This window comes from Lygodium microphyllum, chromosome 7 (assembly GCF_053477565.2).
Source record: "Lygodium microphyllum isolate KBCC chromosome 7, Lygodium_microphyllum_v1.1.10, whole genome shotgun sequence".
In the NCBI taxonomy this organism is placed as follows: Eukaryota; Viridiplantae; Streptophyta; class Polypodiopsida; order Schizaeales; family Lygodiaceae; genus Lygodium; species Lygodium microphyllum.
This window is the reverse complement of record NC_141141.1, coordinates 19571891-19584486: the sequence shown is the minus strand read 5'-3', so window position 1 is coordinate 19584486 and position 12596 is coordinate 19571891. Positions and strand designations below refer to the sequence as shown.

Genomic DNA, 12596 nt, shown 5'->3' with positions numbered 1-12596 from the left:
CCAAAGTATTATTTACAAGGAATATTTTCACTCTTTATCGATTTTTTCTCGTCCTTTTTTATTTCTACTTGGCCCCCGTGCAATCCAACTTCAAAGAGGACTTATTCTACCTTCTTTCATGTAGCATTAGCTTCTGACACATATTGCATCTTGTATGCAAATCGTATATATTCATATAGTAACTTCTCAATTATTCTAACCAAACAATGCAATATGCAAAAGTAAACCCTTGTTAGTGGTATTTCCAAAATAGGGTGCTAGTTTGGATCCACTAAAACTAGCATTCCATTTCTCATGACTTTTTGATCACATGTTAGAGCACCTTATTGTCCTACCTTGGCAAGCCATTCTTTCTTTCCATCTTTCCCTTTATTCCTAATTTGCATGCAATATATGTACGAAAATTTTACATTCATTGCATTTAATAAACTAAATATACACTTCAATGTTTTTAAATCACTTGCAAGATGTCCACTACAAGGATATGGAGGTATAGCGACGGCGGTTTGCGACGCAAAATAGTGGCGTCGCTATTTGCGTCGCCAAATGCGACACAACTAGTGACGGTACTCAGACGAAAAAAACGCGGGCCGAAACCCAAGCATGTTATTTTGCGTGCATACACGAAAGAGAGAGTGAAAGGGAGAGCGAACATCTTGCATTTGAGAGGGAGAGGGAGAGAAAGAGAGAAAGAGGGAGAAAGAAAGCTTCTCACCGCCATCGTCGCCGTTCACGAAGAAGAGGAGGAGGTGTACGACTCGGGGGGTTCACTATATATATATTCTCTATATAACGTGCGCTCATGGCCTATTTATAAATATCATAATCTATGAAATTTTCTTGAATAAAATACGATCCTTTTCTATTCAATCTGTAAGTAACCCCTTTATATGACACCCTTCTGTATGTAAAAAATGTATAAAAATTGTATTTTAAAACCCCCTTATTTTGAACTCACGTTATATATACATATATTCATGAGTGACCCCCCCGAGGTGTATGGAGGGCGAAGAGGAGCCCTCGTCATGAAGAGGAGCTACCAAATCCTTCTTCGAGCCTTTACGGTGAGTGCATTGTTCCTTCTTGCTTTGCTTTTGTGTTTTCTCTTTCTCTTTTATTTGTTTTTGTTAAAATTCATGTGTATTGAGAGAGGGAGAGGAAATGAGAGAGAAAGAGAGGGAGAGGGAGAGGGAGGGAGAGGAAATGAGAGAGGGAGAGGAAGAGAGAAAAAATATTAAACATAATAGGGAAATAGAGAAAGAGAGGGAGAGGGTGAGGGAGGGAGAGGAAATGAGAGAGGGAGAGGGAGAGAGAAAAAACATTAAACATAATAGAGAAAGAGAGAAAGAGAGGGTGAGGGTGAGAGTAAGGGAGGGAGAGGAAATGAGAGAGAGAGAGGAAGAGAGAAAAGGAAATGAGAGAGGGAGAGGAGAGAGAAAAAGCATTAAACATAATAGAAAAAGAGAGAAAGAGAGGGAGAGGGTAAGGGAGGGAGAGGAAATGAGAGAGGGAGAGGAAGAGGGATAGGGAGGGAGAGGAAAGAGGGAAACATTAAACATAATAGGGAAAGAGAGAGGAAGAGGAGAGAGAAAAACATTAAACATAATAGGAAAAGAGAGAAAGAGAGGGAGAGGGAGAGGGAGGGAGAAAAGGAAATGAGAGAGGGAGAGGAGATAAGAGAAAAAACATTAAACATAATAGGGAAAGAGAGAAAGAGAGGGTAAGGGTGACGGAGAAAGAGGAAATGAGAGAGGGAGAGGAAGAAAAAACATTAAACATTATAGGGAAAGAGAGAAAGGGAGAGAGAGGGAGAGGAAGGGAGAGGAAGAGAGAAAAGGAAATGAGAGAGGGAGAGGAGAGAGAAAAGAGAAAAAATATTAAACATAATAGGGAAAGAGAGAAAGAGAAAGAGAGGGAGAGGGAGAGGGAGAGGGAGAGAGAGGAAATGAGAGAGGGAGAGGAAAAGAGAAAAAGAAATGAGAGAGGGAGAGGAGATAAGAGAAAAAACATTAAACAAGTGGGAAAGAGAGAAAGAGAGGGTGAGAGTGAGGGAGGGAGAGGAAATGAGAGAGGGAGAGGAAGAGAGAAAATGAAAGAAAGAACGAGAGAGAGAGGGAGAAAACATTAAACATAATAAGGAAAGAGAGAAAGAGAGGGATAGAGGGATAGAGAGAGGGAGGGAGAGAGAGAAGGAGGGAGAGGTTGTTGTTTTCTTGTTTGTTATAGTAGTAGTTTTTTTATTTTATTTTCTTGTTTATTGTTGTTTAGTTTTCTTGTTTATTGTTGTAGTAGTTGTTTTTTTTTTCTTCTTCTTTTCTTGTTTATTATAGTGATAGTTGTAGTGGTAGTGGTAGTCATGGTCGTGGTCGTGGTCATGGTTGTGGTCGTGGTAGTAGTAGTAGTAGTTTTTGTTGTTGTTTTTCATCTTTTCTTGTTTATTATAGTGGTGGTGGTAGTGGTAGTGGTAGTGGTAGTCGTGATCGTGGTCGTGGTCATGGTCGTCGTAGTCATAGTCATAGTCGTAGTCGTAGTCGTAGTTGTCGTCGTAGTTGTCATCGTGGTCATGGTCGTGATCGTGATCGTGCTTGTAGTCATGGTCGTCATCATCGTCATCGTAGTCGTAATCATAGTCGTGGTCGTGGTCATAATCGTAGTCGTGATCGTGGTCCTGATCATGGTCATAGCATAGTCGTGGTTGTAGTAGTAGTAGTGGTTTTTTTGTTTATTGTTGTTGTTATAGTAATGGTTTTTTGTTGTTTTCTTGTTTATTGCTATCTAGTTTTCTTATTTGTTGTTGTTGTAGTAGTAGTGGTAGTAATATTAGTTTTTTTTCATTTTCTTGTTTGTAGTAGTAGTAGTAGTTATTGTTGTTGTTGTAGTAGAGAGAGATATATGTTTTGTTAAAGAAAATGAGAGAGGGGGAGGAAGAGAAAAAAGAAGAAGGAACAAAAGAGAGGGAATAAACATACATCATAATAAATAAAGAGAAAAAGAGAGAGAGATGGAAGGAGAGGAGATAATGAATGGATAAAAAACAAAGAGAGAGTGGTGGCGAGGTCCGGTGCAATACCACAAGACAGCGGAAAACACTCTAGCATACATTAATTTGTGGGTGGATGGGTGGAGACTTTATATTACCGTGCTTTGTATGATTTAAATTGATTATGCTAACATCATTTTTTGTCTGTGCAGGCGACCTTTGTGGATAGTTAGATCATCAGGATGAGTCGAGGGATGAGCGATGAGGAGTTGCAAGATATCTTCACGTGTATGTCTCCAGATCAGATGGCGAGATTGAGAGACATGGCAGACTAGGAGCTGTCTCGGATATCGTCAGGCCGCTCTATTAGATCTACTTCGACGGGATCAGATGCTTCAACTTCAAGCAAACGAGGTCGACGCTCTAGACTTGGGCCAGAGGGAGGGAGTGCTTCAGGGTTAGGGGAATGCTGCAGAGATAGGGAGGCAGTGAGCCTGCGGCTGGCTCAAGATACAGGTACTACTCATCACTCTCGTGGCGGTTCTAGAGAGCATAGCTCATGTGGTTGCTGTGGAGGCACGTACGCGATGTCTCCGTCTTGTCATTCTGCTGGAGTTGTATCATCTCCAGGATTCGTCACACCTGTGGGGATGTCTACTCCAGTTACTTCGGATTTTGCTCAGCCGTCCGCAGGTGGCACCCCTATGGGTGCTACACCGATAGATACTACACCGGCCGGTACATCATATGTACAGGGGTCTCCTGGATATGCCCAGGAGCGTGGTCGCAGGTGGGAGAGGACCCATCTTAGACATACCTTAGAGGGGTACGCCTATCTTGTAGACGATAGGTCGCCATCATCATGAATGATGAGGGGAGGAGGGTGATGGCTCGCATGAGAGAGTTGTGCCAATAAGTTTTTCGGCACGTCTTGGATCATTGGAAAAACATACCGGAGGGGAGAAAGGACTACATTGTAGCATTCTTGCATGAGGAGTTTTCAGTTCCAGCCACAACAGATAGGTTTTCTACGAGCTGGATGATGGAGTGCATACGTGCACATATGTCACACAGACGATCGAATGCATGCAAGACACTCAAGAGTGGGGCTGCAAAGCCTGAGAGTGACTAGACGTGGATGACTGGCACCGACTGAGAGAGGAGGCTACAGATTCTCCAGGACGTTGGAGTCAGCAGTGCGAGACAGTGAGGGCGCAACTAGAGACTGGAGTGGTCCATCATCTTGGAAGCGGTGGCCACATGACATATCTGGAAGACTTTGTAAGTTTTCCTTTTGTTTTGCTTGCTTATTTTTTTGCAATATCATTTGTACTGACAATTGTGTTTCTAACAGTTAGTATTTTGTTTCCTTTGCAGCACTCCATTACAAATCGCGATTCGAGCGGCCTTGAGACTCGATATGCAGAGAGGCACGATTTATATTACTGTAAGATCATTTTTTGAAGATTTATATTACTGTGCTTTTCTTGATTTATATTAATTATGCTAACATCAATTTTTGTATGTACATGTGACCTTTGTGGATGTTTGGATCTGCACGATGAGTCAAGGGATGAGCGATGAGGAGCTACAGGAGATCTTAACACATATGTCACCAGATCAGATGGCTTGATTCAGAGATGTGGCAGACTAGGAGTTGTCTCAGACGTCGTTCTGTTAGATCTACTTCCGTGCGCTCTGATGCTTCAATTTTCAGTAGACGAGGTCGACGCTCTAGACTTGGGCCGGTTGAAGGGAGTGGTTCTAGGGGATGTTGTGGAGACGTGGATACAGTGAGCCCGTAGTTAGCTCGGGATACATGTGCTACTCCTTGTTCTCGTACAAGTTCGAGAGAGCATGACTCAAGTGGTTATTATGGAGGTACCAACGCAGTGACTTCGTCTCATTGTTCTGCTGGAGTTGTGTCACCTATGAGATTTGTCACACATGTGGGGACGTCTACTCCAGTCACTCCAGATTTTGCTCAGCAAGTGGCACCCCTATGGATGCTATTGCGAGAGATACTACCCCTATAGGTACACTAGATGTACAGAGGTCTCCTGGATATGCCCACAAGCGTGGTCATAGGTGGGAGATGACACATCTTAGGCATATCCCAAAGGGGTATGGATACCTTGTAGATGATAGGGCATGAGCCATCATCACGAATGATGAGGGGAAGAGGACGATGGCTCATATGAGAGAGTTATGCCAACAAGTTTTTCGATACGTCTTGGATCATTGGAAGAATATATTGGATGGGAGCAAGGACTACATAGTAGCATCATTGCATGAGGAGTTTCTGTGCCAGCTGCAACATATAAGTTTTCCACAGACTCGGTGAAGTGTATGCGTGCGTATATGTCACATAGACAATCAGACACATGTAAGGCACTTAAGAGTACAGCCTCAAAGCCTGAGTGGCTAGACGTAGATGACTGGCATTGACTCAGGGAGGAGGCTACAGATTCTCTAGGACGTTGGAGATAGCAGCACGAGGCGACGAGGGCATGATTGGAGGCAGGAGTGGTTCATCATCTTGGGAGTGATGGCCACAGGACTTATTTGGAGGACTTTGTAAGTTTTTCTTTTGTTCTGCTTGCTTATGTTTTTGCAATATCCCTTGTACTGACAATCCTATTTCTAACAGTTGTATTTTGTTTTCTTTGCAATACTCCATTACAAACCATGATCCCACCAGCCTAGAGAGTCGATATACAGAGAGGCATGGTCTCACTACATTGATCGACCGATTGTATGGACACGGCGGCCCAATAAGTTGCTCATCTTTCTTGTCCGTAGTTACTAATTTTAATTAAAGTTTATTATTGTATGGTGGACTCATATGTAGTTGTTTCTTTTTTTGTAGAGTCCGTTCGATGCTCCTTTACGGGGGCGGGACGAGGTTTTGGATGGCAAGGATCTATAGCTTATTATCATTCTTTGTATCTTGCCAAGATTGTACCATCGCTTTCATTATACGATATTGTATTTATTTTATGTATCAGTCTTATGGATTCAAGTACACTTTGCCTTCATGAAGGCGAGCATTGTACACTTTACTGTAACTCTTTTTATGGCCCAAATAAAACACACAGTGCACACAAAATTTTTCCCCCCTTTAACCATCGGTATTAGCGTCGCAAATTTACTGCACGCATCACTATTAGCATCACAGTTAGCATCGCAAATCGTCGCTATTTGTATCTCTATTAGCGTTGCATATGCGACGTAGATAGCGACAAATATAGTTAGACTCAATTTGGAGGAATGTGCAAATGAAGGAGGAAAAAGAGAAAAAGAGAAGAAAACTAGAAGTAGAGCAAGGTTACAAAGGTGTGATACAACAACAAGAAGAGGAGAAAAGACATAAATTGCAAGAAGTCTAGATGAATAGATTGGGAGATAGGTTAGCTAGAGAGGAGACATCTAGGAGAGCTCAAGACACAAGGAAAGACAAGAAAAAGGTAGTTGAAGTAGGAAGCAAGAAGAAAAACAAAAAGAAATGCAAAAGGCAAAACAATAAGGAAGAAGAGGAGAGTGAGAGTTCAAAAGACGATTATAGCAAGTTCAAAATGCCTGAATTCACCGAGTACAAAGGAGAGAGAGAGAGAGAGAGAGAGACAGAGAGAGACGAGTTGATTCTAAAAAAGTGGATTACAGAGGTAGACAGATACTTAAAATATGCTAAGATCACTAAAGTCGACAGCAAGGGAGAAGTGGCAGCTATCTACTTAGAAGAGAGCGCTACTAGCTAGTATCTGTTGGAACAAGAGTAATTATGCACTATATTGTCATGGGAAGAAGGAAAGATGAAATAGTATGTTAGCAAGTATAGGCAATTGATGCTACAGTTACCCAACATGAATAATGACACTAAGTTACATGGATCTCTATTTGGCATACAAGAATGAACCATGAGAGACGTGGAAAGATAAAAGCCAATGAGGATGGCTAAAAGACTAGTTAACCTAGAAGGGAGGAGGACAACTCAAGGAAGCCAAACTTGATTCAACATCAACCTCACCACCAACTCTTGGACCCCAAGACCCAATACCCCGAAAGGCCCCTTCCTAAAGATTTGAGATCAAGCCTTAAGAATAACCCCAGTCGCGTCATAATCAACCTTGGTGCCAAGTGGAGCAATTGGACAATTGAAAAACAAGCACGACAAACCAACTCCAAGTGCATCATATGGGTCTGCTAGATCAAATACATCATGTGAAGACCCCAAGCCCCAACCACAAGGGTTAGATGTTTCAAGTGCAGGGATCCCACTATCCAAATAGATGTCCCATGGAAAATTTTGAAGTTATTTTGGGCATGGAATTCTATGACAAGTATGCCATTGTGATGTTTGAAAAAGGACTTAATGAAATGATTCTAGATATCCAAGGAGAGGGTGTTAGAGTACCCTCTGAAAGAATGCAACTTCCAAGTAGAACATCAATCAAAGTATAGACGAAGGAGAACAAGCATAGAGTCTCATGCCAAACAGTGAAGCCATTACCTAACAAACCAAGAGCACTAACCCAAGTACCACCTTAGCAAGTTACCTATCACTACAAGATACATGCCTCATATTGACGTTCAAAACGACGAAAATATTCATTAAAAAGTTTACCTCCATCATCACAAAAAACATCGGTATTAGCAACGCCATAGAACAATCGCTATCCTCCAATTGGCTCCTCTAGGCTGACTACTTTTTCCTCTTGAGCTTCTTTCCATTCTTGACTTTGCCTCTTATTCCTCTCTTCAACCACTGGGATGGGTGGATTCTCTCTATCATCCTCCATGTTATTGTGGGAAGCCAGGCCTTAGCTTTGGTATTGTCGATGTGGGAAAGTCGTGTTTCGCCCTCGGACAGTGGTTATGCCGCAGGGAAATTGCATCACATCTTTAGATGTTGACTTGTGTTGGGGTCGTTGTGATGGGGATCGACGCGATGGGGTCAATGTGACATGAGGTGATGTGACATGGAACGTCGTGATGTGGGGTGTCGTGATGTGGATTATCACGACATGATTTTGGGGCAATGGATCTCCTCTCTTGTTTTCGTGAGAACTTCTTCACTCCGAGCAAGAGTTGCTCTGATAACAAGTGTGGTGCATCTGCACGCAATCACTCACTCAACATGGCATAGAAAGGTAACATGATATGGGAGATTAAGGTATATTATTGTATTATTCAATGAAAGAAATGGTACAACATAGATACATCCCAAAATTACACTCTCATGATGCCGCATATATGAGAGTTCCACTGGGTATAAAGAATCACACGTAAAGTGTAAAACCAAGCAAGGCAGAGAGTTACTATTATTCCTATATAAGTGTTTTTGGTAGCAACACCATGGTATAGCTATAAAAGCCTTTACACCCACCCTCCCCCGCCCACACACATACAAAAGCACCATGAAAGTAGAGTTGCAAAACGAGACTTGGCACTAGTCTTGCGGCATTCGGATCTACACAGAGAATTAGCGTGGTGAGAGCACTTGAGATTCTGAAGTAGTAGACGCAGTCATGCGACTGCTAGTAGTGATTGGATGGGAAGTAGAGCTCGAAGACGATATGAGGGTACGTGTTTGCTTGTTTCTAGTGTAAGCTGCCGGGTGTGAGGGAGGCTTAGTCAAGAGTATACCGAGGACGGCCCGGGAGGGATCCTCTAAGTACTGTGTGACTTGTCTCATGGTGGGGCGAGCTTCCGGGGAAGGATGGCAGCACATGAGGGCCACGTGCAGGGCGCACTTCCACCTGATGCGCTGATCATCATCATCTAATTCCATACGATGATGATCAGCAGCAGTATTAACGTCATTATTATATATTGCGTCGGCACTCACGAGCTCGGCTCGGATGCAGGGATCCAGGGCCTGGTCCGGGAGCTGGTTGCGTTCGTACAGGAGCCATACCCAATCCAGCAATTGCATTTCCTGAACAGGAGCACCACCACCTGCGGCTGATGCTGCTATATTCTCTTCCGACCCATCATAAGTAGTCATTTCCCGCTGCGCCAATACAGTGCCAGTGGCGGGGCGCCCCGAGGCTAGCTGGAGGGCCAGTACACCGAAGCTGAAGACATCCGCTTTGGCGGTGGCCCTGCCTGTGTACACCAGCTCCGGCGCGATGCAGCCGGGCGTGCCAGCCGGCGTCATGGTGATCGCCGATTGGCCGCTGCGGGCTATGAGCCGCGCCAGGCCGAAATCCCCCAGCTTCGGTGTGAAGTCCTCTGCCAGAAGCACATTGGCTGGCTTCACATCTCTGTGCAGGACACACTCCTCCAGCCCTCCGTGTAGATACTCCAGCGCAGCCGCCATAGCCAGCAGCACCCGCCACCGCCTCTCTCCGTCCAGAGAACTGTACTCACCACTGCGATTATAGAGATGCTTGTCCAAGCTACCGTTCGCCATGTACTCGTACACTAAGAATGCCTCTCCTCGCTCATAGCACCATCCATGTAGCTCTACCAGGTGCGCGTGCCGGACTTTGCTGACGATGCTCATCTCTGTGCAGAACTCTGCTTCGATATTCTTCAAGCTGGGCTTGAGTTTCTTCACAGCCACCGTCGTTCCATCTGCCAGGGTCCCTCTGTAGACGGTGCTGAATCCACCCTCACCCACTTTGTTCCTGTTGCTGAACCCCCCTGTGGCCTTTCTAAGTTGTTTGTAGCTGTAGTTCTGCACGACGCCCCGCGCCAAAACTAGCTGTATAGTGTCATTGGCACTCGATCTGGTAGTGACATCCCTTAAACGAGGCACTAGCCTCATGCAGATGATGACACCACATATTATTAATACAGCTAGTACAGCTGAGAGTACTATGCCGGCTAACGCTGCATTGCTTAAACTGGGGGGCGGCCTTCCATTAGTAGCTGTATCGACAGGAGAAGGCTGCAATTCGTTAGTAAAGTTCCAAGCGTGTAGGAGGTGCCCTTCCAGGCCTCGGGTCTGTGGAGCCGATGTTGCTGTAAACCCAACATACATGTTCCTGTCGAGGAAAACGGCTGACAGATTATACTGAGCCTGCAAAAGAGGTTCATGGTCAGACGTATATTCAGGTGTATTTGCGACAGTCGACGAACCATTGATGTTGGCCATCCAGACCCGAATCAGGCTGTTGGAAGCGTTGTATTCTATCCATGCCGTGAAGGTGTAGTTGTTGTAGAGGAACAGCTCTGGATAGAAGTTCGATCCAGGGCTTGTGTCGATGATGGTGGAAGACACAAGATAGGTAATATCGATACCGATGTGGCTGTCGCTGGGATCTTGAAAGGTGGGGCTGAGGTTTGTATCAAATTCCACAGCGAAGAAGTGAGATTGGGAAGGGTCACCGAGGTTGTTAGGGTCGACGAGGCCCAGAGCTCCCATGGTGTCACTGTTGGGGGCGGGTTGGAGAGAGTCGGAGATGAAGAAGGCCATGCCGCTGCCGCCATAGCCATAGGGGCGCGTGGTGATGATCTGGAAGGTGAAGGAGGTGGAGAAGGAGGAAGCGCCGCCCACGAATTGGACGGGCTCCTTGTACACGATGCGGCCGACGTCGGTGGGGTCGTTGGTAGCGTTGTGGTCGAGGGGCGTGAGCCAGATGGCGGAATCCGATTGGCTGAAGAGGGCGGTGCGGCCGGATTGGTACCATTCTGGCGACGGCGTCACGAATGTGATGTTGGAGACGTCGCCTGGGCGGCTGAAGGCCGGATGCTGGAAACGGACAGCAGCGGAGCTAGGGACGATGATGAGGATGAATATACAGTAGTACCACAGGCGCTCCGACAGTATCGGTCGGACTGCGATGTTCTTAAGCACATGTTCTGTGATCAAGGCTGCCATCTACGATATTATTGATCATGAGCTGCTGCGCCATAGCCTTCTATCTGAGCAGACTACTCATAGATAATGATTATAACAGCGATCTCTAGGCATGTGTTGCGATCCATAAATTTGACTATTCAGGGCGCTAGGCAGTGGGGATATGGTCCAATATGTCACAACTTCAGGAATACTCTTCTTTGACTTCGGTCAAAAATGCCTATATCAATTTAATTTAATCATTGTGGTAGGGCACCCTAGCTATATCACTACGTAGAACAAAAGCCAGGATATGCCTAGCTAGATTTTACTTTCATGACCAATATGGCAGGACTTTTGAGGTTCATGGAGTACCTCCACAGACATAGGAGTCATCTATAAGTATGTATTGTGTTCTTTCTCCTCAAGTGTCCTTTCTCTCACCTCCCTCTCTTCTAAAGGGCTATCTCCCTACTCATAAATTCTCTCTTCTAGTTGGTGAGAGGTGGCAATTAAGTCAAGTTTTGTTGTGTGTGTGGGTTGCTATACTTTTGCTCTTGGCTTCTTCTACAAACCACTCAATGGATAGGCCTGGTATGACTCCAATATTGCCAATCTAGTTCTTTCACCAATCACTTTGTGAAGCGTTTCTCTTAGCCTTATATGCCACACATGAAAGAAAATGGCAAACACACTACTCAAGTTTAGTTAGAGTTTGAGAGACTTTGGTATCATCATCCAGGAACTTTGAGCTCCTAAGATACAATTGTTAGGAAACTTGGATCACTGCTTACGAGTTTATGTGAAAACTACACCCAATTAAAATGTGTTCACATGAGTATCTGTGTAATTATTGACTTGTATTGATGTTATCTCTTCATATTTTGATATCTTCTTCATGAAACACATGTGAGCATATAAAAGTTTGTGTTGGGCCTTTTGAATATTAAGAAGCCTACCATCTTATAATAGCATGCACAATGCATAATTCATTATCAATTAGAACCATAATTGAACCATCTACACCTTTCTACCAAATGTCCTGCTAGGAGTATTCCTCAGGGCTCTTGTTTGGCTTTGATTCTTTTAATCAAGTATCTTAAAGTAAGTTTCAGTGCCATATGGGTTGTGACGCTTGTCTAGGAAATCTAAGAACTTGTCAACAACTTCTTTTGACTTTCATACTACACAAATACAAAAAATGTTTTCTTTTGTCTAATTGTTATTTTGAGTCTTCTTTCACCTTGTAGGCTAGGCATGAAGAACATGGAAAATAATTTTATATTGTTTCCAAAAATGTTGAGAAGTTTTGTTTGTAATCCATTTAAGTGAAACTTGTGTGGATTATTTGGGTTTGGATAACATTCCAACAAATCTAATTATTCTTGAATTGCTAGTTTGTTCTTCATAGAATGGTCACAAATGACCTATTTTTGTTATGTAAAAAGTAGCAATAAGGGTTGAACAATGCATTTTCAATCCTTAACTTGAGCTAGTATTGATACTTACTTTTCCATTTCAAGGAGAGGTTTAGGTGTTTGGTAAGTTATAGTTTTGAAGCACATTCTTCTTACTCGTTTTCCATAATCCAACATTTGCCCAATAATTGAGGGCATGATGTACCTATGTAGGTCTATAGAAGGCTAGTTGGAATAGATGGCATTGCTAGCCAGGCATACTAAGTGTACGATTAGCGTGAATGGCAAAACAAAAAAGGTACATGAATATGTTTATCAAATGTAATGGCAAATGAGGGATCGTAATCATGGGGTTCAATTTGTGGGGATTTGCAATTGTTTTAGTATGGCTCAAAACTTACTCAATGTGTGC

The 12596-nt window shown here is 43.8% G+C and overlaps 1 protein-coding gene across 1 annotated transcript; it reads right to left on the bottom strand.

Moving 5' to 3' along the window:
* Window positions 1-8380: 8380 nt before the first annotated feature.
* On the bottom strand, window positions 8381-10859 carry LOC148033234 (putative L-type lectin-domain containing receptor kinase S.7). The gene is made up of 2 exons (XM_087681133.1): window positions 10089-10859; window positions 8381-10007 (listed from the first exon to the last, which is right to left on the bottom strand). The coding sequence occupies exons 1-2, from the start codon at window positions 10806-10808 to the stop codon at window positions 8463-8465; spliced, it is 2265 nt and encodes a 754-aa protein (XP_087537259.1). The 5' UTR covers window positions 10809-10859; the 3' UTR covers window positions 8381-8462.
* Window positions 10860-12596: the final 1737 nt, after the last annotated feature.

What these genes read in the sequence shown, in the direction of transcription:
- LOC148033234 (XM_087681133.1), bottom strand. Translation starts at nt 10,808, where the DNA reads ATGGCAGCCTTGATCACAGAACATGTGCTTAAGAACATCGCAGTCCGA. An exon ending in CTTCCAACAGCCTGATTCGG is followed by an intron (nt 10,008 to 10,088) that starts GTCTGGATGGCC and finishes CCTCTTTTGCAG; the next exon opens with GCTCAGTATAATCTGTCAGC.